At 47.7% G+C, this 26208-nt stretch overlaps 1 protein-coding gene across 2 annotated transcripts in view; it reads right to left on the reverse strand.

Annotated features, from left to right (window-relative positions):
• The window catches only part of ITGB5 (integrin subunit beta 5), a 122436-nt gene that overhangs the window by 28476 nt on the left and 67752 nt on the right, over positions 1 to 26208 (reverse strand). For both annotated transcript variants that reach the window (XR_003420718.2, XM_027061057.2), the window contains exons 7-10: positions 24565 to 24660; positions 22618 to 22707; positions 13702 to 13836; positions 4382 to 4811 (exon numbers count right to left, since the gene is read on the reverse strand). Coding sequence is in view for 1 of the 2 variants with exons in the window: in XM_027061057.2 (XP_026916858.2) it covers positions 4382 to 4811; positions 13702 to 13836; positions 22618 to 22707; positions 24565 to 24660 (751 nt within the window). In the remaining variant the exon portion in view is untranslated. The remainder of the gene's footprint in view (positions 1 to 4381; positions 4812 to 13701; positions 13837 to 22617; positions 22708 to 24564; positions 24661 to 26208) is intronic.

Genomic DNA, 26208 nt, shown 5'->3' on the forward strand with positions numbered 1-26208 from the left:
CTGAAGGGTCAACACTTTACGAGACTCAGAAGAATAGAAACCTCACAGTGGCTCCATAAAGCTCCCTTTGCACACACAGGGACCGTTTGTGGACAGAACCATTCCCTAGGTTATGTTGCCTCTAGAAACCAGAGAGAAACACAACACGCACACATGGCATTCCCATGACAATGGTCCCAAAAGTCACCGCTTCCAAACCTTAGTCTGATTTGCTTCACTACCAACTTTTATGCTGAATGACACATTACAAACTTGTACTGTCTTGCATTCCCCCCTCGGTCCTCTCTGGGGGTAGGGCAGATAACGAGACAAGGATAGACAAAAAGGCCAGAGAGAAGTGGAAGGAGCTTCTCTAGGATATCCCCACCGAGCCTGGCCCTGGCTCCCTGCCTGAGTCCCCCCGTCTGAAGACAGACCACAACCACACGGCCCCTTGCGGGCAGGCTGCAGGGAAAGGGGCGGGAAGGATTGTGGGAGAACGCTGAAGTCAGCTGCTCATGAGCCTCTGAGTCAGCACCTTCAAGACCAGAGTGGCTGCTGGGAAACAGACTTCTCTCCCACAAAAACCCCAAATATAACAGCAGTCTAAGAGCTTGAAACCAATGGACACAGTTCCAGGCGGGAGTTCCAAGCTGATCATGTGTGCCAAGGAACTGGGGAACGGAACCCATCACCCACCCAGTCACGGCTGCCTTCCCGAGACAGCAGCAGTGTTCGAGAGACAAGGAAAGACGAGTGGGGTGCTACATGGATGTGCAGGAGTGAGTCCTGCCTGGAGCTGGGCTCAGTTTTAAGTCCTTACCAAATAACCAAACACAACAATGACCTCATTCCAGAAACTGTTTTCCCCAGGAAGACTTGGATGGCTTCACGTTTCAACTTGGTTGTTGCTTTTAAAGTGAACGGGTATAGAGGGTAATTGGGGATGCAATGGAAAGAGACTCAAAATGTTCTAATCAATGAGGTATGAAAGTCATGCAACTTTAAGTACGTCTCAGGATGTATTACCCGAGAAAAGCACAACACAAAATTGTACACAGACACACACATACTAACTTAGAAAAAAAGTTTAGAAGGAAAGATACTGACTGACCTCTCCAAGTATGAGTGAAGGAATTATAAACAATTTATTTAATTTTTTTCTACTCTTCTAAACCTAAGAATTCTCCAGCTATCTGACCAAGCACACAGTTTCACAAAGGATGTGCGTTAACCAGTACGGGAGGAAGGAGTTCCTTGTCTGGGTCACCAGATGTTCCAAATTAATCCCAGTGACCAAGACAGATGCAGACAGCAAGGACAGCCAGCACATCTATCGACAGAATTATTTTTCACATTCTCTTTAATGAATGTGTATGGCTTTTCCAACGGGGGTGGAAAACATCCTAAGAAGTCAGTGGCCTGAGACATCATGCATGTGGGAGGCTTGAGAGCTTCAAGAATCTGCCTGTTCTCTACCCAGGGAGAGTCTCTCAATACTGTAGGATTGTATGGGGTGAAGGGAGGCAGAGAGAAACAGCACCCGGGCAGAATTCTGAAATGCAAGCTTAACTCAGAACTGTGCATTCCGGTGGTTGGACAAAACAGCTGCGTACTCTCTCAACTACATAATACTCCTGCTTCCAAAATGACAAGTTTTCCATGCTGAGGCCACTCACACCTCACTCACACCCGCCCTGCACACCCAGACTCTGCACTGTATGCAAAGAAATGTTAACATCTGTTGGGGGGGGGGAGGGGGAGAGGAGGCATCTACTGCATGCTGGGCCCCTTTCCTAACTAGCACCAGGCCAGGTCCTTCCTCTATGTCTTCTCCTTCAAAGTTCAAAATAATGTAGAAACAAGGGGTTGTGAGTTATTTTAAGACAGGAAACCAGAAGTACAAGACAACCCGTCAGTAGGCTGAGAAACTACGGGGATGGAATTGGCACGTGTCATCTGGCTTAGAAGCCCTTGCTCCCAGGCAATGTGGACACAAGCAGCCTTCTGCGTAAAGACATATCAGGGGATTGTTTGTGGCTCCTGAAGGAGAGACAGTTTCATGAGAATGGTTGTGAAAGTTTGAAAAAAGAAAAAATGCTGCTAACAGCCAGTTACGGACACTGCCAGGCTCCTTGGGGCTTTTATGGTGCTGCTAAAGGGAAGCAAGGTCCATTCTGCCATGCTGGCACTCCTTAGGCAAAGCCTGGTGATTCACAGGGGGAGGCTGGCCCCTTCTGCACATTGGGCAGCGGCTGCAGCGACCAGAGGTGGTGGCACTGACTCATAAAGCAGCCAGTGGTCACTGAGCCCTCCTTTTGTTCCAGGCTGTGCACTGGGTGCTTTATTCACATTCTCTCTCATTTGCAAGAGCTCTATGCCCAGAGTGACACAAGCAGCAGGTGGTGTTATTGGATTCAGACCCAGGACAGCCTGATCCTAAGCACTTTTCCTGCTAACACAGATAGAACCATGTCGCGAATCCCAGACCCTCATCTCTTTGACAGAGGAAGAGTGGATCCCTGCTGCACGGTCAGCACATCAAATCCTAATCCTGTTCACAACTTGAATTCCTCCAGAAGGTACAGGGCATGTGAATGTCCTAGAGAAATGTCACGGGTGGAAGAATTAGGATTTGATGTGCTGACCGTGCAGCAGGGATCCAAATCAAATCCCAGGAGGCCTCACCTGCTAACCCATGTCCAGGCCACCCTCAGCACCTGCTCCTTCCACAGAGGGATGGTCATTCTTCCACAGTGACAGGTCATTTATATGCTCTGGTTTGCTTCCTATGTTTCTGCTTTCTCTTCCCTACTATACTCAAAGTTCCTTTCAAATCAGTACTTCCCAACTGTAAGACCATTTGCAAGGAGGAATCACAGAAACAACAGAATACACTGCAGAAGAAACTAAGATCCTGCCTAAAATTGTCCCACTTACTGTATTTGCAGGCAGCATGGTTTTGGATGGAGTGACCCCTCTGAGACACGATTCTACAGTATCTCATAAGAATGCAACTTCCAGAATGGGAGCTGCCAATTGCAATTTCACTGGAATCCATGGAAAGTCTTATTCTTGGATTGAAAACTTCAAGCGCTCAAACAGGAGACAACAAACACTTGGCTTGGCCATAGTTCCTTTAAAAAATTAAAAACCTTCAACTTTTGGTAGTAATGTTAAAAAGCACCTCAACAGTATCATGTGATTGTTTAACAGAAAATAAAAAGTGGACATATTGTTAGGATGTGCTAATGGAAGTGGAATGTCCAGATCACAGAAATGTTCAGCTGAACTCTGGGCCGAGCCCTCATTACCCAAAATGACAACATGCTCGATGCTGAGAAGTGCACTTACCAAACTGCTAGAGTCCTCAGAGAAGGAACAGCCTTGGTGTCTTTGTGGTAAGAAAAGAGCACAGAGAAATGTAAAGAAATTTTCAGATGTTTGACAGGCTGACATATGGAAGAGGGGGTCTAGAACATGAACCGGTGAGTAGAAATTACTGAGAAACAATCTTCTGTTCAATCAAAAGAAACTTGCAAACTGTGTCTGTGGGAGGCAGAATGACGGCCCCCAAAGATGCCCACGCCCCAATCCCAGAACCCGTGTCTGTGTTACCTTAAGTGGTAAAGGGACTTTGCAAGTTTGATGAAGTCAAGGATCTTAAGATGGGGAGACTCCAGGATTAGCCTTGTAATCACAAGGCTTCTTATAAGAGGGAGGCAGGAATGTCAGAGAAAGAGATGCGACAACAAAGCAGAGGTCAGACTCAGAGAAAGATCTGGGTGCCACACTGCTGGTTTTGAAAGTGGAGGAAGGGGCTACAAGCTAAGGAATGCAGACAGCTTCTAGAAGCTGGAACAGGGTGGGGAACCACAACGGAACCGATTCTCCCCTGGAGCTTCTAAAAGGAATGCAGCCCCACGGACACCTGAATTCTAGCTAACTAGTATCCACTGTGGACTTCGGACTTTCAGAACAGTAACGGAATGCATGTGTGTTGTTTTAAGTCACTAAGTCTGTAGAAATTTGTCAGAGCAGCAACAGGCGATGAATGCCATGTCTAACAAGGGAATAACCACTACCGGCCCCAGTGAGCTCCCTGTCTCAGAAGGCAATCCAGAAGAGACTGAACACCTACCCATCAGGAATGCTGTGCAAGAAGTCCTGGATGACTCACAGCACACACTGTGACCCTGAGAGTCCACATGCACTTGGCCGGTCTTTCTCCTGCCATTGTGTTCAACACACTGGTCTCCACCCCAGCCTGGTGGCAGGCAAGGCTTGCTCTCGCCTTCTCCCAGGAGGACAGCAGCAGTTAGTAAAAGGCACACTTTGGGTGGGGGATGTCCCAGTGGTGCCCGGGCGTGGCTCAGCACTACAGTGCTTGCGGGATGCCTACCTGAGCAGAGGACCCCTCTGTTTCTGGCACAGGAAAAGTTGTCACACTGGCAGAAAGCCCCGTAGATCTTGCCAAACTCGCTCTCGAAGCAGGAGCACTGGTTGCAGCTGCACTCCCCACGCCCGCTGCACAGGGGCTTGCCCTCTGCTTCCCGGCACAGGTTCTGGTATCCACTCTGGCTCTCCCCTTCCTGGCACTCGCACCTGGTGCCCAGGTAGCTGGGGTTGCAGTCGCACAGGCCACAGACGTAAGTCCCGTTCCCACTGCATCTGGCGCTGTCGTGCTCCAGCCCTGTGCTGCAGCCGCACCTGCAGCTGTAGGTGACCCCCACCTCCAGGCTGTCCCGGAACCCCACTGGCCGCAGCGTGAACGTGTGCTCCGCGTGCTTGCCTGGACAGCTCCGGGCCTCCGCCGACACCTCGAAGGACGCCTGTGCAGAAAGAAGAGAGGGGACGTGGCGTGGCTAGTCAAGAGCTCTGGGGTATCTGCACCGGCCTCCTAACCCCCCGGGGACCCAGGGAACTTCCCCCCACCCCCGTCCCGAGGTCCTTGATGCAGAGCTGCCACTGAGCCCCAAGGAGGAAGAGGCCCCAGGCCACCAAGCGCCCTCACTGTACCGAGGACGAGAACACTCGGGCGCGCCCATGTTCGACGGGCACGTTATCTTTTAATCTGCACGACCCTGAGGAAACTTCGGGCTTCCACAGAAAGGTAGAGACTCACTCCAGGTCACACGGTTCTTCCTGCATTTCACCTGTATCCTATCCTCTCCCCTGGCCATTGTGGAAGTCACTCAGTCAACAAGTACTTGCTAAGCACGTCTTCCATGCCGGGCACAGAGCTAGAAGTGCTCCCTGACCTCACAGGGCACGGAGGTCCACGGACCCTGGCCGATTGCCTGCCCCTCTGCAGAAGGGTTTCCTCTCCTGCTGGAGAGGGGATGGGATGACCCTGGGTCCCTTCCAGGGTATCTGTCTTCCCACAGGTAACACCTGAAGCCTCGCTCACGCTCGACCCAGGCTCCTCCTCTGGCTGGTCCTCATAGCTGCGTCTTTCACGATCACGGCCCCAAGGTCGTAAACAAGAGTCATCACAGATGAAACACTCCACACACACGGACAATATTTCTCTTTTTAAACAAGGCATGAAGAGAAGTGCCGCTACCTCCTGAGCTTCTCATGGGTTGCCCTGGAAACAGGCAGCAAGGTGGTCCTAGGTGGCAGACGGCGGTGCAGGAAAGATGCCTGTTGGCTGCCCACAGGGCTGCAGTGTGAGGAAGGCAAGGACACAGCAGCCTGGCTCTCCCAGGGGGCGGAGCCTGGCTCCCCGCCCCGCCCCCCCCCCCCCCCCCCCCCCGAGAAAGGAGCCATGTAGTCATCCAACACTTGGCTCAGAGCCCAGCACAGGTGGGGTCCGCAGACAGGTAGCTGGCACCCCCTGACCAAACACTACTCTGAAACACTCCTCTCAACGGTGGCACTCTCTGACCAGACAGAGGCCTGTGCCCACTCCAGAAACTGACTCACTGCATCTGGCCAAATGTCTTTATTTTATTTCATCTCATTTCATGTTTATTTTTGAGACAGAGACAAAGCGTGAGCAGGGGAGGGGCAGAGAGAGAGGGAGACACGGAATCCGAAGCAGGCTCCAGGCTCCGAGCTGTCAGCACAGAGTCCGACGCGGAGCTTAAACTCATGGACCGCGCGCGACATCATGACCTGAACTGAAGTCCGACGCTTAACCGTCTGAGCCACCCAGGCGCCACTATTTTTTTTTTTATTTTTATTTTTTTAACATTTATTTTTGAGACAGAGAGAGACAGAGCATGAACGGGGTTGGGCCAGAGAGAGAGGGAGACACAGAATCCGAAGCAGGCTCCAGGCTCTGAGCTGTCAGCACAGAGCCCGACGCGGGGCTCGAACTCACAGAGCGGGAGATCATGACCTGAAGTTGGACGCTAACCGACTGAGCCACTCAGGTGCCCCAAGGCGCCCCTATCTTCGAAAAGGTTCCTCAGTTCATTCTGAAGCTCAGAATGGGTTGGAACCAGTTTTAGCTGTTGTTATTCTTAATTCTATTATTTGGGCTGGATTAAAACTGATTTTTAAAAAGTCATCTAGGCTTAGTTGGTTATGCATCGACTCTGATTTCAATTCAGGTTATGATCTCACAGTTCGTGACTTCGAGCCCTGCGTCAGGCTCTGTGCTGGTAGTGCAGTCTGCTTGGGATTCTCTCTCTCCCTCTCTCTCTGCCCTTCCCCAACTCATCCCCCCCCCCCAAAGATGAATAAGTACACATTTAAAGTTAAATAAATAAATAAATAAATAATCATCTATAACTTGTTTTACTGTTATTTAGGTAACAATGCACATTTTTAGAGAACATCGAAAACATGTTTTTTCTAAATGTTCTACAGATCCCTATCACTTTGGGGTCTTTAATAATTCTAAAAGGCTTCCCCTCGGATTCTAGGACCCGTGGGGCCACCCCAGTGTAGGGGTAGGTGAGACTGAGCAGGAGGACAGATCCAGCACTCCAGGCCCCAGAGAGAGGTCCTACTTGGTGGCACACACGGCTCCAAGGGGACTCAACAACAGACATCCAGGAATCAGTGTTAGCCAAGGGGTATCACAGGTGAGCTGAGGATGGTGACCACTAGCCAGAATCACAGGGTTCTGGGAGAGCCAAACCAGCAGCAGACAGTAGGGACTAACCCATTCCCTTTCCAGAGAAGAAACAGGGTTGCTGGGTCAGGGAGCTTAATGCTGGTCACACAGCTGGCGGGGGTGGGACCGGGCCTGTGCTCTCCTTGGCACATCACTTCCTGGAAGTGGGGAATGCCCAGATGTTCAGTGTCCTTATCTGGGGACAGAGGGAGAGGTGGCCCAGCTCACTGCAGGGACCACTAGATGGTGATCCCCAAGGTGGTGACCAGAGGCGTCTCCAAATCATCCTGCCTTGTGCTAGTCTACAGATAGGAAGCGGGGGGAGGGGGCACTTGACCGAAGCCACCCACGGGGCCATCGAGAATGCAGAGGTGAGCATCCCTCCGTTCAGAGAGAAGCCATGGCTTGCTCAAGGCTACTACTTCTGAGGGCTACAATTGTGTGCGACCTAAGAAGTGAAACGCCCTTGCCTCCCAAAGGCATCTGTGGGTCAGAAGTGGAATAAGCTACAGAGGAATAACCCAGACCAAAAGCCAAAAGGATTTAATTACTGAAAGATGGTGAGGAGTGTCCGTCTGTGAGCATAACCTTCCCCCAGGGAAACGTGCCTGCATTAAGGGACAAAGTAACGAGAGAATTAAATCTCCCCAGTCTTACCAGCGTGTCTGTGTTCTCCAGGGCCTAAGTGCAGAAGCTAGGGGAGCCCCTGCATCAGTGCAGGGAGCCAGTCACCCAGGACTTAGAAAGGCTCACATGCCGTCCGCCTGGCCAGCAGCACAGGACGACTGGCTTTAAGCGGTCCCGGTGGCCTTCCCCAGCTAAAGTTGTGGTCTAACCGAGGTCCTAGCTGTCGGGCCTGTGCAGCCAGCCACCTGATCACCAGAGAATGACTCTAATTCAGCCATGGGGTCTCATGTCCTGCCGGGCACAGGAAGGCTATGAAAAGCACTTCAGGAACAAGTAAATCTGTTCTGCTAACCTCCTTTCAGAGTCCATTCCCTGAGGGATCAGGAAGGAATCCAGAGTCTGTCAGGCAGCTGGAATGAGACTTTTCCCTGATTACCGCAGACTTCAACTGATACTGAAAGCTCCCCAGTTCCTTGAGACTTTCCATCTCCCACTCGGAGATTCCAGAGAAAGGTCATGGACACAGCAGCCCTCCCTCCCATCCAGTCTTGTTATTGAAGCCTCATTGGGATGCTCCTGGTTTCCCCACAGGGCTCTTGGCCTGACCCTCGCTTTCAAAAGGGCTGCCCAGCCCCCACCCCAAACCCACCAAACCCAGGGCTGTACAGACGCCAAGTCCACCAGGAACTCACTGAAACAAAGCGCTGGGCACGGGCATGGGGTACAGAGCCCCACAGGAGGTGACAGGAGAGGGGGATGCTGTGGGAAGCCCGTGATGGGCTCACTGCATCCTTTGTACTGGGCGTTAGTGCTTGCTGCACGGCTGGCCACTTGCATACTGATTTGTCAAAGCCGGTTCATGAGAAAATCAACTCCCAGCGGCCGGGCCCACTCCATCAGCACTGGCTGGTGTTGGGGCCAGAGGAGGAAAATTAGAGAAAACACGGAAATCACTGGAGAAGAGAACCTTATTGGAGATGACACTTTCAACGTTTTATTTGAGGAGTGTTTCTCGTTGAGGATGACCTTGTCCCTTACCCCCTGCCATCTTTCCTGCTTCTTGCCCAGAAGAGCTCTCTTAACCCAGAGAACACAGGACAGTCACAAAACCGTGGCCTCTGGTTGGAAGTGACCACAGAGCCCCTGCCTGTGGAAGCTTTAGCTACAGGGGTGAGACCCACCTGGCTGCCACCTGAACCCAGCTATCCCAAGGCTGCACCCCATACACGCACCCCATGGGGCACATCCTCATCCATAGACCAGACCCAGAGGTACCCCATGACAGTTATTCCCTGTGTGCTTTCCCTAATCCCGCTTCCCTAGGGTAAGCCCCCGAGCCCTTCTGCTCGCTCTACACTCCTGCCTACCTCCTGCCATTCGCCACCTTGTCCATGGGGCTCCCAAATCATGGCACTGAAGAAAAACACCCGGCTGCCAAATAACACCAGACACCTTGGCACATCTGTCCTACCCGTATGGCCTGGGCCTGCCTCTGCAGCCTCCACTCCAGCCACCCTCCCCTCAGGCCCCAACACTCCCCTCAGCTGCTTCCTCCTACAAAAGGGCAATGCTTGTTCACAGCCTCAGGGCCTCACCTGCTGCTCACCATGCCATGCCCACTCCTCCCCCTCCATGCCTGGAAAACCCCTACTCATGCTTCTTAGCTCGAACAGCACCCCTGTGATGTGGTCCTTCTTCCTTGGGGCTGCAGTGACACCTTGCTGAGCTTTTATAGCCGCACCCATCACCCTCTATGGGGCTGCCTCATCTGCACGTGTATTTCCTCTGCCAGATTTGTCCTTGAGACAGATGTTGGAGCAGGGAAGTGCCCACATACTCAGTAGCCGGCCTGGTTGCTGAAGCCTGGAAGCTCAGTCTGGAAGGAGGGACAGAAGTTTGCCTTCCTGGCCCAGGGCTAAGAGAATCAGATTGGCCTCAGCCAGAAGTGCAGAAATGCATCTCTCTTTCAGCAAAAAGGTGGCTGAGGGAGTGCCCCCTCATTCCCTGCCAGGGCCGGCTCCACGGGACTGTGTCTGTGCACTCCCAGGGCCCCACATTCCGAAGGGCCCTGTGCTGTTTAATCCTCTGCTGTTGTCACCTTCAGACTCTGCATTTTTGAACAAGGACCCCATGCTTTGATTTTGCACTGGGCCCTGCACCTTATGCCGCCAGCTCTGCCCCCACTGCTTCCAGGGCCCTCAAAGAGCTAGCCTCTCATGGGCTGGCGTGGCCCTTGCGGGCAGCAGCATGTTCAGCTGTGACGGGTGAGTGGCTGCCGCTCAGTGCCAGTCCATCTTCATCCCCAGAAAATGAAAACTCTACCTCCCTTGCAGCAGAGCCAGGAGCCATGTGACCATGGCCTCCTGGACCAGAAGACAACACTGTGCGGTGAGCTGCCACGGCAGGCTTCCGTCTGAGTCAAGGGGACGCTCCCGGCACACGCGTGCGGAAGAGCCGTCGAGGGCATCCGTGTGGAGGCAGCGCCCTTCCTTCTCTATAGCAGATGCTCTACCAATCATCCCAAGACAGCTGAGATTTTTTGTGTTTGCGAGAAAATGCCATTTAAAAATTTTTTTTTTTTTTTTGTCCTCTGGACAATGTCCTTACTTGTTTCTGAGCTATCCTGGCAAAAAAACAAAATCTGTACAGCACAGTGTCTGTATGTAAGTGGTAATGATAGCACCTTGGGCTTCCTTGAAAGCTTTTTCTTCCAAAGTGCGTGAGGTATACCACAGGCTTTGGTACCAGCAGCTTCAGTTTTGACTGCTGGTGTTTGGGGTTCAACAGCAGCAGGATTTCCGGCAAGTTTCTCAGGTTCCCCTTGGAGCCTCAGTCTTTCTCACATGAAGTGGGGAAGTAATGTCTACCTTACAGGCTATGCAAGAAGCAGAGGCAGCAGCAGTAAATCCCTACGGCAGAACAGGGCCCATGATAAACCCCCGGAGTGGTACTTATGTTATCCCCTCCATGATAAGGAGGACTAGTCAGATGACCTTGGTTTGAGTGGCAAGTCCACTGCTTGCTAGCTGGGGGATCTCGGGCATGTTGTCACACTCCCAAATCTCAGTCTAGCAGCAATGGGTGCAGCGCCCCATCCCCCACCTGAGCCAGGGGGTGTGTGCACTGGGTGCCTAAAGGCACTCGATAAACTGTGTTCCCCGTGTGAGAGCCCCCATTCTTTGTTATCGTACTTTGCTTCGAAATGAACCCTTTGAAACAGATAGGACAGAACAGAATCATAGGCACTAAAAGGCCAGGGAAAGGTGGTCTAGGGTACCAGCATCAGAGCCAGAAAGCCCCAGCTTTGAATTTTCACTTTGCTACTTATGGTAGTGGAATCTGGGCAATTCAATTCTTTGTGCCTGAGTCTTTCTCATCTGTCAATATAAATAATGGTATCTTCCTCACAGGGAAGTGGTGAGGAACACAGAGCTAACTCACAGTCTAATTTGTTCCTGGTCTTTCCTAAGGCTAACTGCATGTCCCTCTTGGGTCCATGAGGGACCCCAATATTCTCATAACAATTTTCTCATTTTTGCTTAAGGCAGCGTAAATTGCCTGAGTTTCTTGCATATCCCAAAAGAAATCTAACTCTATGCTGTCATTATCAAAAAACACCAGTTCCTTTGACCTTCCTGGTTTCTAGACAATTCATCGTGATAGTTGCTTGTCATTTGCTCTTTGAAAAAAAGAGAACTGAGCACAGAACTCCAGATGTAGTCTTACCCACACGAAGAAGAGTGGCACCATTATCTCTGGGGTTTCAAAATACTTCCGTTAATATGACCTCAATGGCTTTTTTTTTTTTTTTTAAGCAGCATTGTGTATTCATATTAAGCCTTTGAGAATCAGAATCTGCCAGGTCCTTATCTTAAAAACTACTAGCAAACTAAGTTTCCTCTACCCTGTTAACAGTCTGAACTAAATGCAAGATATCAGTCCTGTGATTTCAATACTGCTGAATTTTGAAAATGATTTTAAGTCTTGGTTTTCCTGGAGCAAAGATAATCTGTGTTCTCTAGTTCTGTGACCTTTTCATACTTGATAAGCAGTCTTTCGTGAGTTCCACTCAAGCCAGTAGAAAACACAAGTAGATAAGAGACATTTGGAACCTCATTCAAGTCTTCCCTCCAGCTGACATTATGAACACTCCTCAGATGCAAGTTTACTCAGCTACAAATCTGCCTAACTGTGCTGTCATCAACTCACATCATTTATCTTATCCATAGGGATGTCATTAGACATTGCCAGGAGCCTTCCTGAACCCCAGGCGTCTTGTGTGTGTGCTGTGGGTCCTCTCTCTCACTTCTGTCCCACTGCACCTATTTCTCCAAGTAAGGGTTCCTTGCTGGGTGTTTTTCATGTGTTATTCTTGCGCCTTCCTGACACTGGCCCAGGCATTCTAGTCACAGATCCACAGAACTCACTTACATGTCATTTTCTCTGGTTATCTCTACCTCCTTCTGTTTTTCATAGCTGTCTCTCTAAACCCTGTGACAGTCATCTGGATTGATCAAAACAACATAAATATGTTGCAAAATTTGACAAGTATTAAAAAATAAAATTTTCTTGGAAGTGCCTCTTTAATGAGATGACGCTTTCCCCACCTAAACAGTCCATGTATATATTATTACTTATTGCTAAATAAGACAGGGATCAATTCTATTCCAATTTTGTATTGGTCTAGATTAAAGCACAACCTCCAAACAAACTTATTCATTTAATTAGGAAGATGGGAATGGAAGAATTTTTGTACGGCAATGTTACCTTATTCTATGAGTGCTCTCTGAGTTAAATGCCACAATCATTTTTAATTTTTAATGATTTATCATTTGACAACTGATTAGGACCTCTTTCACTTTTTTTTTTGTAAATAAACTTGGAAAAAAACATTAGAAAAAGAGTTGTTACTTAGAGTCCTTCACTTTCTCAACACTGATGCCATGTTCTGAATTTTCCCTTTGACAGGGTGAGGCACCACTGTAAGACTTAGAACAGGTGAGACATCCACCTGTGTGTCATAAATGAGGGCTGCTATGAAGGGGAAGGAAGGAGAGGATCAGGCATGGCATGTGGGAAAGGCCCAGAAGACCATATGGAGGCTCAACCAGACACGTGGCTACACCTACTTTTAGAGCTCTTTCCCCTAGAGCCCTGGGTGTAAGTGTGTGTGTATCCACTTTGGCCTTCATTAGTGCTTAGTGCCCCCCAAAGATATGGTCATCTATTTTCAAGGTCCCTATCCATTTTTTTGGCTTTAGTCAGATTCTTTTATGTGTGGAAGAGAACTCTCTCACTGCCTTTCTGTTTTCTGAGCAATGAAACTATCAACATAGCAAGGAAAGGATCCACGGTCTGCTTCTAAGCAGCAGGAAGCTCTGGAAGACATGTGGACAGCTCTCCATCACCACTCTGCCTGCCTCTGTGCCTGTGTTTGTTCTTTGTTCTCATCACCCATATATTCTCCCCTCCCTTAAGCCCTTGGCTTGGCACATAGGTACATATCTTTACATACAACATTTCTTAATTATACCCACTTAACCCACACAGAGCTTCTAGGCCCTCCATCGCTGTGGAGTTATCCATTCCATGTGACCAAATCAGAAGAAATGGATGGCTTTCTTCATACTTCGCAGAAGAGAAAAGGGAGGGTCAGATTATCCGAGACACAGAGCAGGCTGCAGAGGACTAGGAAGGAAGGCCAGTTCTCTTAGATTCCCACCCATACGCGCCCACCTGATATCATCCCTGTCAAATGAAAATAATAATGGTTGAAAACACCAAGGGCACAATGTCAACTTGAGGAAGCCTTAGGTGGCGATGCACTGAACACTGTCGACTGACCAGATCCACCCGGCACCTTAAACACACAACACAGAGCATGCCTAGGAAGGTCCCCCAGTATGTTATGCTGAGTTGGAAGACAGAATATAAACCCTTAGAGGACTCCAATAAGTCATAAAAGCTACCAGAAGTCAAAGAATGATGACCAATGCTAACAGGTATAAATGGGGGTGAGAACTTACCGTGTCCCCAATCTTCAGGCCTTCACACTTCCTCTGGCCAGGGTAGGACATACCATCCTGGCAGGTAGCAGTAAAGAAGAGATTAAGATCCTCAGGCTGATCCCAGACAGACAGCTCCACTTTAGACCGGATGCTCTGAACAGAGAGAGAAAATGGAACCAGAACCAGTTAGTAAAGGCTGCAGTTGTCCACACTGGTTCTCTGAGGCCCACTTGACTATCTCTAACTCAGGAGTCTCAGGCCAAGGAAAGTTGGGCTTGGTTCGCTGCCGGTCCCACATCCTTTCCCTTCTCTCCACACGTATACCATCTTGCTAGACCTGGCCCAAAATCTCCCTCCATGAGCTCAGAGAGGTTGATAATGGTCCACCCGCCATATGGTAACTTTATCTACTTCACAGGGGTGATGCTCTGTCCCTGCTCACCATTCCAGAGTCACTTGTCATCCCCACTCAGCTTCGCACATGCAGCTCCTCAAATCTTGCCATGTGCTCTCTAGACTGTGGGCCTTTCCATGAGCCTGGGAGAGTGTTCCCCTGGTCAGTGGCCCTTCTCTCTTCTTTTTCCCTGACTAGCATCTTGTCAACCTTCAACACCAGTTCAGCAGGCACTTTCTCCTGGAACCACCCTGCCAATCCCCATGCTCACACCCACCTCCAGTAGATGAGGGCTACATGTGCTGAGTTTTGAACTGCATTCTGAAAGAGTCATTATCTTACATGTGGGTGATGTTCTCAAGATGGTGACTGAAATCAACATCAAGCCAGAATTACCCATCAGAATAGAAAAAATAAAAGACCAAAAATATCAAGTGTTGAAAAGAATGCAGAGCAATAGGAGCCCTCACCCTGCTGGTGTTGAGTGGGAATTGGTACAAAAACCTTTAGAAAACCATTAGGCAGTATCTACTGCTGTTTGGACCAACCTTAGATCTACCAATTCATTGTAGGATTATACCCAACAGAGATATGTAGTGACCAGAGATATGTATGAGAATGTTTATGGCAACACTGTCTCATAATAGTTAGAAAACAGAACTACCCAAATGCCTATCAACAGCAGAACAGACTTTTAGCAAACCAAGTTATGGTGTGTTCGTATAGAACACCATACACTAACAATTAATGAAACATGACTACATTCCATGACATAGATGAATCGTAGGACACTGCCTGAAAGAAGCCAGACACAAAATGCATACATACTTGTACGGTTCTATTTATATGAAATTTAAAAGTAGGCAAAAATTATTGGTTACTCTTGGGGGATGGCAAAAGAATAGGGCACAACGGGTGCTTCGGGGTGTTAGTAATATTCTGCTTTTTTACCTGGGTCCTGGATACTCAGGTGTATTTAGTTTGTGACAAGTTTGTGCAATTTTCTGCATGCCTGCAAGTTTAAAAACTTGCCAAATCTCTAAGGACATGCCTTTGGAGACTGAAGCCAAATGAACCAGCTTGTGTCTAGGGGCTACATCTTACAAAAAATACATCTGTTTATACACTAAATACATTCAGTATGACAGGATGTACACATTCTAAGAGACGAAAGCACACATGGACCCCAAGATCAACTGATGATCCTCCAGGCTCCCACTCCCCTTCTCAGGTGCACTTTGGGGAACATGGCATTGAACAGATGGCAGACAGAACTTTCTCTTGCTCACATGGGGTTCTTTTCTTTCTTTTCTTTTTTTGCTGAGCCTATAGTGCTAAACTTGAATATGTTACATATGCAGTTTTCCCAACAAATTAATAGCTTGTTGAAAATACTCTCTGCAAAAAATAGTCTCCTCCTTTGCGACAAATTGTTCAAGTGCTTCCACAACTCTAAAAATACTCTTTCTTCAATCCATTTCCTCTTGTGCCAGCCTCAACTGGCAGAGAGTTTGGTGAGCACCTCTCAACATACAGCACTCAACAGCACTCTCCTGCTAAACACAATCAGTTATTTCCAAGGCTGCCTTCCCCACTGAGCTGTGAGTTCCCAGAGCCATACCCTATTTCTCCTTAGGACTGAACACAGCTTCTGTTCAATGAATGGATGGATGTCCTAATGGCAGCTATGCTAACGGGCTCAGACCGAGTGGAAGAAACTTAAAAGTTATTTCTGAAAAGTCAAAAAGTTTATTCCTTTTACCGTGTCTTTTATTCCTGTGACTTATTCATCCCATAAGTGGAAGCCTGTATCTCTCCTGTTCACCCATTTTGCCCAATCCCCTACTTCCCCTCCCCTCTGGCAACCATCAGTTCTCTTTATGTGTAGGTCTGATTCTGCTTTTTGTTTGTTTCTTTTTTTTTAAGATTCCACTTATGAGTAGAATCATTGGTATTTGTCTTTCTCAGTCTGACTTACTTCACTTGCATAATACCCTCTAGGTCCATTCATGTTGTCACAAATGGCACAATATCATCCTTTTATGGCTGCATAATATTCCATTGCGTATATATACAACGACTTCTTTACCCATTTGCCCATGACAGACACTTAAGCTGTTTTCATATCTTGACTCTTGTAAATATGTAAACATATGGGTGCATATATCTTTTCAAATTAGTGTTTTCACTTTCTTTGTGTAAATACCCAGTAATGGAATTATTGGACCATATGGTACTCTATTTTTAATTTTTTCAGGAAACTCCATACTATGTTCCACAGTGGTTGTACCAATTTGCATCCCAACAACAGTGCACAAGGGTTCCATTTTCTCCACATCTTTCGCCAACACTTGCTATTTCTTCTTGTCATTTTCATGTTAGCCATTCTGACTGGCATAAGGTACTGTCTCATTGTGGCTTTGATTTGCAATTCCCTGATGATGTCAAGCATCTTTTCATGTGTCCATTGGCTATCTGTATATCTTCTTTGGAAAAGTGTCTACTTGGGTCCTCTGTCCATTTTTTAATGATCATTTTTTGGTACTGAGTGGTATAATTTTTTTTTAAGATTTTATTTTTAAGTAATCTCTACACCCAACATGGGGTTCAAACTCATAACCCCAAGATCAAGAGTCATATGCTTTACCAACTGAGCCAGCCAGGCACTCTGAGTTATAGAAATTCTTTTTATTTTAATATTTATGTATTTATGTATATGTATGTATGTATGTATGTATGTATTTATTGATTGATTGATTTTGAGAGAGAGATAGCAAGCAGGGGAGGGACAGAGAGAGACAGAATCCCAAGCAGGCTCTGTGCCATCAGCATAGAACGTGATGTAGGGCTTGAACCCATGAGATCACGACCTGAGCCAAAATCAAGAATCAGACGCTTAACCAACTAAGCCCCCAGACACTCCTATAAATTCTTTATAGACTTTGAATATTAGCCCTGTAATTGGATATGTCACTTGAAAATAAATTTTCCCATTTAGTAGACTGTCTTTTTGTTTTGTTGATGTTTCCTTCAAGTGTGCAAAAGCTTTTTATTTTGATGTAGTCCCAATAGTTTATTTTTGCTTTTCTTACCTTTACCTTAGGAGACATGCAGAAAAATGTTGCTACAACTGATGTCAGAGAATTTCCTACCTGTGCTCTCCTCTAGGATTTGTATGGTTTCAGGTATCACATTTAGGTCTTTAATCCATTTTATTTATTTTTATATACATGTTAGAAAGTGGTTCAGCTTAATTCTTTTTCATGTAGCTCTCCAGTTTTCCCAGCACCACTTACTGAAGAGACTTTCTTTGTTTCATTGTATATTTTTGCCTACTTTCACATAGGCTAACTGATATACAATTGTGGATTTATTTCTGGAGTCTCTATTCTGTTCCATTGATCTATGTGTCTATTTTTGTACCAGTACCGTACTATTTTGATTACTATAGATTTATATTATATCTAAGACAAGGTCAATTTAAAAAATATATATGTTTGGGGGTGCCTGGATGGCTCATTCGGTTTAGCGTCTGACTTTGGCTCAGGTCACAGCTCATGGGTTCGGGCCCTGCATCGAGCCCTGCTGATAGCTCGGAGCCTGGAACCCACTTCGGATTCTGTGTCTCCCTCTCTCTCTACCCTGCTCCTGCTTGTGCTTGCTCTCTCTCTCTCTCTCTCTCTCTCTCTCAAAAAATGAACAAACATTAACTTTCTTTTTGATATATATATTTTTGAATTGCAAATAACTATGAGAATAAGGCAAATCAATGTATCATAAAAGGGCTAGGTAGACTGGAGCTACATAAAAAATTACTTGGGATCAGTCACATAAAACATGAGGGCCCTGTAGCTCACCAACAAGACATTAGGAGGAAATACCAATCCTCCCTCCCCATGAAGGTCTGCTGGAGCTGCCACCCAGAAGGGTTAATGGGGAATTTGGCAGGGGGAGAAAGAGCACTGGGGACTGGGACTCCTCCTGAATGAATTGGTAACTATAATGGATAGAAATTAAATCTATGCTCTAGTCTAGACCCCCAAAGCCTTGTGTTGTGATCTGAAGTATTTATTACTCCTGGCCCCCATAGGAATCAGAAACTCTTAAGATGTTGACAGCGGTGGGGGGGGGGGGGGGCGGGGGGGATAGGAATCATGAAGATAATTCAGTCAGTTTAAACCTATCAGTTTACAGAAGTGGGAACTGAGGTCAAAGAAAAGGCATTGCCCAGGGTCATTCAGCGCCTAGAGGCAGGCAGGACAGAACCAGGCCTTCTTGATCTCCCTGAAGTGCTCTGACCTTGGAGAATATGGACAATCAGGTTGTATTCTGATCATAAAGGTCTATCTCCTATAAAAGACTATGGCCTCCCAGAGGGCAGGACTGTATTCTGCTTGCTGTTTTTGTTTTGTTTCTCAAGATGTAGACGGTATCTGCCACACATTAGGCCATTATTATATATTTGCTGGACAAATGAATGAATGAATGGAATGGAGCATAAAATATAATAAAGAAGCAAAGCTACAGGCAATACATGAAGACTTACAGATGACTCCTGATTCAGTTAACTCCTACCAGCCCTGCCCCTGAAGACATTTCCTTACTCCTCATCCTGGGACAAGGAGACAATGTCAAGAATGTCAGAAGTTTAAAGGCTATTAAAATACTCGGTCAGCCTAGGTCACATCTGCAATTGCTTTAAGTCAGGCCAGCTGTGGAATGGGTGGGCGCAGACTTTACGGCAACAACAAAAAGAGAAACATGTGCTCCACTAGGAGACACATACACCACAGCCTCTGATACCACCCTCCACATGCAATTCTAGCGGTTTCCAGCTCCTTCTGTTCTTTCCCATTCTGAAAAGAGCCCCCAGTGATTCTCTGAGTCCTTGTCCCCTTTCTCAATGTGACACAGTGCTCGTGTTCTGTATGTGTGCACCCAGGGCCTCTCTCTGGGCTCGGGGCTCTCCTTAGCACCTCCAGTACAGCCAAGCTCCAGTTTAGCCAAGCTAAACCCCCTTGGGAGGACTTGGTGATCTCTCGCAATGAAGAATTTGGCAGAGCAAGAAAAGATATATAAATCAAAGCCCAGAGTTGAAGTTTCACATTATGAAAGCTGCATACAACAGACTTGAGTCTACGAGACATTAAACATGCCCTTCCCATTCTGCTCCCTCCGCAGCCTAGCTAAAAACCACAGCTATTTCATCTGTTACATGTGTTTCAACCAAAATCTTTTCAGAATGTCCCCACAGACGGTTTGCCAGCTCTCTAGGGGAGGTCAAAGTCAACACCCATACTTAGTCATGTGTTGCATGACTCATATGGGATCCGCCACAAACTGCCGAGGCGGTAAGGTGACACAGAGAAAAGCAAACAGTCCGGTTAGAGTTGGGCTTAGATCCAGGCCAAGGAGAGGAGCAGGTGAAAGGATAACCACCGCTAAGCTCCCCCACACACACGCACACACGCATACTCAAGGCCCAGCCTGGGCCCTCCCCTCTGTCAGAAATGACCACAGCCAGTGAAGCAGGTCCTAATCACTGTTGGGCACCAACACGGCTTCCACCCGCTGGACTTGGCTCCAAATACCTTGCTGTCTCACATTCGTATATTTAATAGCTTTCAAATCCCCACTGAGGGAAAGAGGCAGAAGTAGGGAATTACCGACGATCCTAACTTTTTGGGTTGACACACACGTTCAATACCGTGGTGATGGTGGTGATGGTTTCAAAGATGTGTACACGTGTCAAAACTTAACAAGTTTTACACTTTCAATCTGTACAGTTTATTTGTTCCCCATCTCAATAACGCTGCTTTAAATTCTTCCAGTGAACTGTTGATAGCATTCCAGAATCACCCGTGTTAAAAGTTGAGTTTCAGGGTGCCTGGGTGGCTCAGTCGGTTGAGCATCCGACTTCGGCTCAGGTCATGATCTTGCGGCTCGTGAGTTCGAGCCCCACGTCGGGCTCTGCACTGACAGCTCGGAGCCTGGAACCTACTTCGGATTCTGTGTCCCCCTCTCTCTCCGCCCCACCCCTGCTTGTGCTCTGTCTCTGTCTTTCAAAAATGAATAAACATTAAAAAAATTAAAAAAAAAAATAGTTGAGTTTCAAATGTTCATTCATAAGTTGTGTGTCTCATTTCCTAACGCATTCTTTCATAGGAACCAGATGAACTCAGAGCTAAGCTACAGTCCTGGATTCCCAGACTTCTTCAGGGGTTTCATCCCAGGTTAAATGTAGCTCCTGCCTAGAAAATATACTCATCCCAATCCTGACTCCTTAACAGCAGACAGGGCTCTCGGCTCCTCTCCTAACCTCCACCAACCACACGAAGCATATTCCCCAGGTCCCTGGATTTTAATTAGGAAAATGAATTTAGGGGTACCTGGGTGGCTCAGTCAGTTAAGTTTTTTGACTGTTGGTATCGGCTCAGGTCATGATATCATGGTTCATGAGATCGAGCCCCACATCCGGCTCTGGGCTGACAGTGCAGGGCCTCCTTGGGATTCTCAATCTCTTCCTCCCTCTCTGCCCCTCCCCTGCTTATGCACTCTCTCTCTCTCTCTCTCTCAAATAGATAAATAAACATTACAAAAAAAGATGAACTTATATGTAATAAACCTGCTCAGAGCCACTGTAACACATCTCAGGGAAAGAACTCCCCCAGTTATTTACAAGCTCCCACACAGAAAACCTACAATGCCCTGTGCTCCCTGGTTTTTAGTGGTCCCACACACAGGTATCAAAGTACAGAACCACCCGGCCACACAAAGCACCGACAGAGCAGAGTGTTTTTTCCATTTCTGGCAAATACCACCCAGTCAGTTCTGTGCAACTCAGAGTCATTATGCTCTCCTTTCTTAAAGTCATGAGGAGCAGAGGGCCTAGGCCTTCAGCAGGTAGCACTCTTAGGGGAGCCCCAGAGGTAGCCCCAGAGGCTCCTGGGGAGCCTCCCAGCAGGATCTGAACTCAGTAGCTGACTGAGGATGAAAATCCGCCCTAGAAACCCAGGAGAAATTCTCACCCACCCTAGAGCCCAAGATGGGCTTGCTCTTCAGCCACTTATTCCCCAAAGGTATGGGCTTGGCAGGAGACAAGCTATGGTCACCCCCACCCCCAGTGACAGCAGGCCTAGCAGCAGCCCCTCTCCTTACCCAGGGGTCTCTCAGCCACGGTGCCCCCAGAGGCAGCAGTCCTAGCTCCTACTTTAACTCCTTTGGTCCAGCATCCGGAGCTTGAGGCCAAATAAGTTCACAAAAAGAGAGGCCCTCAGAAAGGGGGTGACATTTGGCAGGCCTGGGCCCCCTCCCTCACACACACACTCTCTTCCCAGACACTCTCTCGGTAGGTCACGTTTCCACTCACCGTGGAAATGTGAAAACCACCAAAGGTGAACCTGGAAACCCTGGCCCACTGAGTCTGGTGAAGACTTAAATGTCAGGGAACAGAAAAGAGGATGTCAGTATGTAGGGAACAGGGTAGGGAGAAGGGAAGGAAGTCTGGTTTCTCTCAACAGGAAGTTCTAGGAGTGAGGGGGAATCAGAGCACTTATGAGAGGAAGAGGATCCTTATGTGCAGTAGAAGGTGGGGCGGGCAGAGGACAGAAAACCATCCACAAATCCTCACTGCCACTCAGCTCACGCCAGGACCAGTGAGGGCTCTGGGGTCCCCCAGTGGTGAGGACATTACCTCCGACTCCTGGTCTAACTGAGCAGTAGTTTGTAACTCAAAAGAGGGCTGCACCAGCAGGTTGACAAAGTCAACCCTGGAAAGGCAGAGTTCCACATACTCATTTGTACACCAGTCATGGTTGGGAAAGTAAGATGGCTTCTCTACCACACATGTGATGCCATAGTGGATAATCAGGTTCCCAGGTCTGCCCACAAATGTCTATTTTACATGAGTTTAGGACTAGCAGTGCTACTTCAACGATATTTGCTTTATGTAGAACTTTGATTTAACAGGAAGATGTACCCTGAATTCCAATTTGCGAATTACCTGGCCCCGTGAAGGACTGATAGCGGGGCTTAGCAGGGAGGGGAGAGCTGAGGGTATAAACTTGCCAGCACGAGAACCTGTGCTTGCCATTTTCCTGAGAAAAGTAGGTCTGAGTCAAGTACTCCTCGGGTATCTGGAACTGAGGGAAAGGAGGACAGGAGGGAGAACCTGTGCCCACCCAACCGTGGTGCTCCAGTGGGGGGCCCAGGCTGTCACGGAGTCAGAACCTGAGCATGTCCAGGGGCCACTGGCCGGAGTCTGACTGAGCCATTTGCTGCTCACTGGGTTCAAATTTTGATGAGAGTCAAGAGAACAGAGGTGAGGGGAGAGGATGCATCAAGTAGGATGGGGGCCTTCTCCACCACAAACCGGAGTGAAGGAGGAAGGCACCAAACTCAAGAGGCAGGCGGCAGGAAGCAGAGCCATGTACGCAGGCTGCCCATGTACGCATTCATTGCCCACCTGCGTCCACAGCAGCTCCTGGAGCCTCAGCGGGAGAGGGCGGGAGGCGGCAGTGGGGAAGAAACTGGTGACTTACGTTGTACGCATTGATGATCAGCTGAATGATATTTTTGGAGTCTCCATGTAAAATCTCCACTGTTGTTCCAGGTATCAGGGCTGTAAAATTCTTGAAGGAAAAAAAAAAAAAAGAAAGAAGAGATATAAGCCAATTTTGTCCTTCTATACCGTCAAAGAGTAAACACTGGTCTCCTGAGCTAGACCAGCAAGGGCCCCCCAGCACCACACTCTGCCAGTGTGGTGGCACACCATAAACTGGAGAAGGTGTCACAAGGAAAGTCGAGCACGGGCCCTGGGGGACAGAGCTATGCAGCAGGCTGTGGAACATCAACCTTCGAAGGTCTAAGTGCAAAGGGGCCTGGCAAGATCTGTTCCCAAAGTAGAATGTCCTGCTCCTTCTGGGAGGCTGCTCCCGTCTGGCATGTAACAGACAACTCTCTGAAATTTCATCCTCTGTGGACAACATACTCTTGATATTCTTGCCATCTTTCCTCAAGTCTACCTAGATCCATATTCCCAGCTTCAGCTCAAGGATGCTCACAATCTTTTCAGCAGGAGTAAAAGAGGAATCTCTTCTAAGTCTCTCAAATATGGCCTCTTTCCTGAATAGGGAACTGACATGTGAATGATGGCCTCCCAAGGACATCTGGGTATCTCTGGGTGAAATCCTGTGGCACAGCAGGCAGCCTTGAAGTGGTTGCCTTTCCTCTTTCATTTGTCCTAGTGACTGAGTATGTCACTTATTAAAGTTTCTAGACCTCTAGAAAAACCCACTGCCCTCAGCCTGCCTTGGACTATGTGGACCTACTCCCTGAGCAAGGTGTCCTTGGTTCTGAGCAAGGATGGCTTAGGCCAAAGTGGATCAATTCCATCTTGAAGTATCTGGAAGCATACCCAGTCTAGTCGGTGCAATCGATCCCTCTAAAGAAGTTACGTGTAAATGGCTGGGTTTTATCCTGCTATCTTCCACTGAACAACAAAAAAATAAAACCAACAATCCTCTTCCTTTGTTTTCATCTTCTAAAATTGATTCAGACTAACAGAAGAGAAAGAACTGAAGTTTTAAGTGGAATTTTATCAGTGATCATCTCAGGCAGGAGCAATAGAAAGACATGATCAGACAGAGGTTATTCTGTGGATATTTAAGAGCAGCCCAGAGAGGGGACGGGGGCAGGCAGTCTGAGGGGTGGACAGGGTTGGGGAGGGATTGCTGACTCAGTTCTCATAACCTCTCAAGTCAAAGGAAGTCAGAGGTGAGCCGAGTTTTACATTTAGTTTACATGAACACTCCTTGAGCAACTCAGATAGTTCTAGTTCAAAATGTGACTTGCCTGTGGTTGTGAGGAAGAACACATTCACGAGAGGATTTTATAACGATGGCCCAGAGGATTGCCCAGGAAAGGTCTCTGAGACAGAATGGGTTCATACACAGACTGCTCTATTCGCCCAAGACATTTATTGTTTTCTTTGGGAAATCCTATCTCAGACTGACCCCTTGGTCTGCCCTACTCTGTGAGTAAGGCATAAAACTCTGGGAATACTGGAATTAGTAATGTATCCTGCTTCAATGCCTTAGTTTTCTTTCTGTACACTTTTATTTTATATTGTCCTTCCCTATGGGTTACATTGTATATCCATTTCATCATCTGAAAAATGGGGGCTCCTACTGTCTCCCAAGTTTTTCTCAGGATCACATCAGATGCCCTATGTTTAAATTGCTTATAAAGGCATGTGCTGCTAAGTGAATGTTGAATAGCTTCATCAATACTATTATTTCCCACTAGATCAAGGCAGGGCTGTATTTCACTTCTCCCTTGGATCTCCCACATAGAGGAAGGCTGGTAACACTCCTCAGACCACCACCTCACACTTCGCCTCACCCCACATCCTAATCTCCTATTCACCTTCGGGTCATCATGGGCCCCAGAATCAGGGCATTGGCTCCCCTCATTCCCTCGAGGCTTACCTTGTAGAGCATATAGTGGCTTTTTGTCACTGCAAAGATGAGGTTGATGTTGTTCTCTGCCAATTTCTCTCCAAGCAAGGCAAGAGATGGATAGTCCTAGCGCCAAGGCAAAAGGTCAAGGCTGTAATGTTTCCTTTTTTTTTTTTTTTAATGTTTATTTACTTTTGAGAGAGAGAAAGATAGAATGTGAGCGGAGGAGGGGCAGCTAGAGAGGGAGACACAGAATCTGAAGCAGGCTCCAGGCTCTGAGCTGTCAGCACAGGGCCCAACGTGGGGCTCAAACTCACGAACTGTGACATCATGACCTGAGCTGAAGTCACTTAGCTGACTGAGCCACCCAGGCGCCCCAAGGCTGTAACATTTCTAACAGGCTGAGATACCATCCCCAGCTCCAACATGCATTCAGGAACCCACACTTGCTAGGAAAAGCATCTTCCCCTGGCCATCCTTAATAACCAAGCCCCACTGGCAGCTCCAAAGTGGGGAAATATGCAGAAAGGATGTCCAGGTAAGGGCCTTTTGGCACCTCCCAAACTAGATGCATTCCCCTCACCCCTCCCAAGGCAGAATGGAGACATAATGAGTGGAAGATTCCCACAGCTGGTCTGTGCCTCCATCCTTTTAGGAAGGATGGGGCATAGAGGAGAGGCCCCCAAAGTCCAGCCACCATACCCTATCATCTACCATCAGCAACCATTATTTTTATCTTCCTTAGGACTTCTCCTCCCTAACTCCTTGCCCTACTTTCCTTCTCCTAAGCCCAACAACTAGGCCCCCCAATGTCTCTCATGGGTCCTGCTCACTACTCAGAATGGGCAGAAGAGGCTGTTGACCTCTCGCTTAAATGTTGGGCTATGGTGGGGGAGGGGTCCAAGCAGGAGGGGAGGGTGGAGGCTGAGAGGCAGTCTAATAATGTCCTAAAGGATTTTAAGGGCTAATGATGGGTAGAGGGGTCCTCATTAGCTCTACAGTTATCAAGTTCTATAGTTAGGAGTCCTTTTTCCAGACTCCATTATTCTTGGGATAATATGGAAGGCTTGAAACTGGAGAAAATGGGCTTGCCAAGCAAAGAAAATTACAAAGTATTCCCAGAATGGATTTGGGAAGGAAGAGGGTACAGGTTTTTGTTTGTTTGCCTGTTTGCACAGTAAATGTGGCAAGATCTTGGTAACTATTGCATCTGGGCAATAGGCATATAGGGGTTCATTCCAATGATCTATTTTTATGATATATGTTTGAAATTCTGCATAAATTTTTTTCAATGACATGGTGATGGTCATAGACTGTTGACAGTGGAAGGTCCTTGGGGCCTCCCATTCTGTGCAGGACACCTGCAGCCCCACTCCTGAAGGTGACAGGACTCAGTGCCTCAGGGAGCCCCTTTCTAGAAGTCACAATGTCTTATCCTCATTTATTTTGCCCTATAAACTTCTATGCAAGTTTTGATCTCTGCAGGAGCACAGTCCCTGGCCTCCTGTAAGTTCACCTCTCCCCTCTGAGATCTATCTGGTCTCCCCAAGTCACTTCTTCCTTAACTAAGTGCTTCCATTTAGGTGCACGATGGCAGAAGATGAACCAGCTGCAGAAATCTGTGAGAAATGTTCTGAGTTAATGAGTTCTGAAAGCCTAGCTGGAGAAGATGGA

The sequence above is a fragment of the Acinonyx jubatus genome, chromosome C2, assembly GCF_027475565.1.
Source record: "Acinonyx jubatus isolate Ajub_Pintada_27869175 chromosome C2, VMU_Ajub_asm_v1.0, whole genome shotgun sequence".
NCBI lineage: Eukaryota > Metazoa > Chordata > Mammalia > Carnivora > Felidae > Acinonyx > Acinonyx jubatus.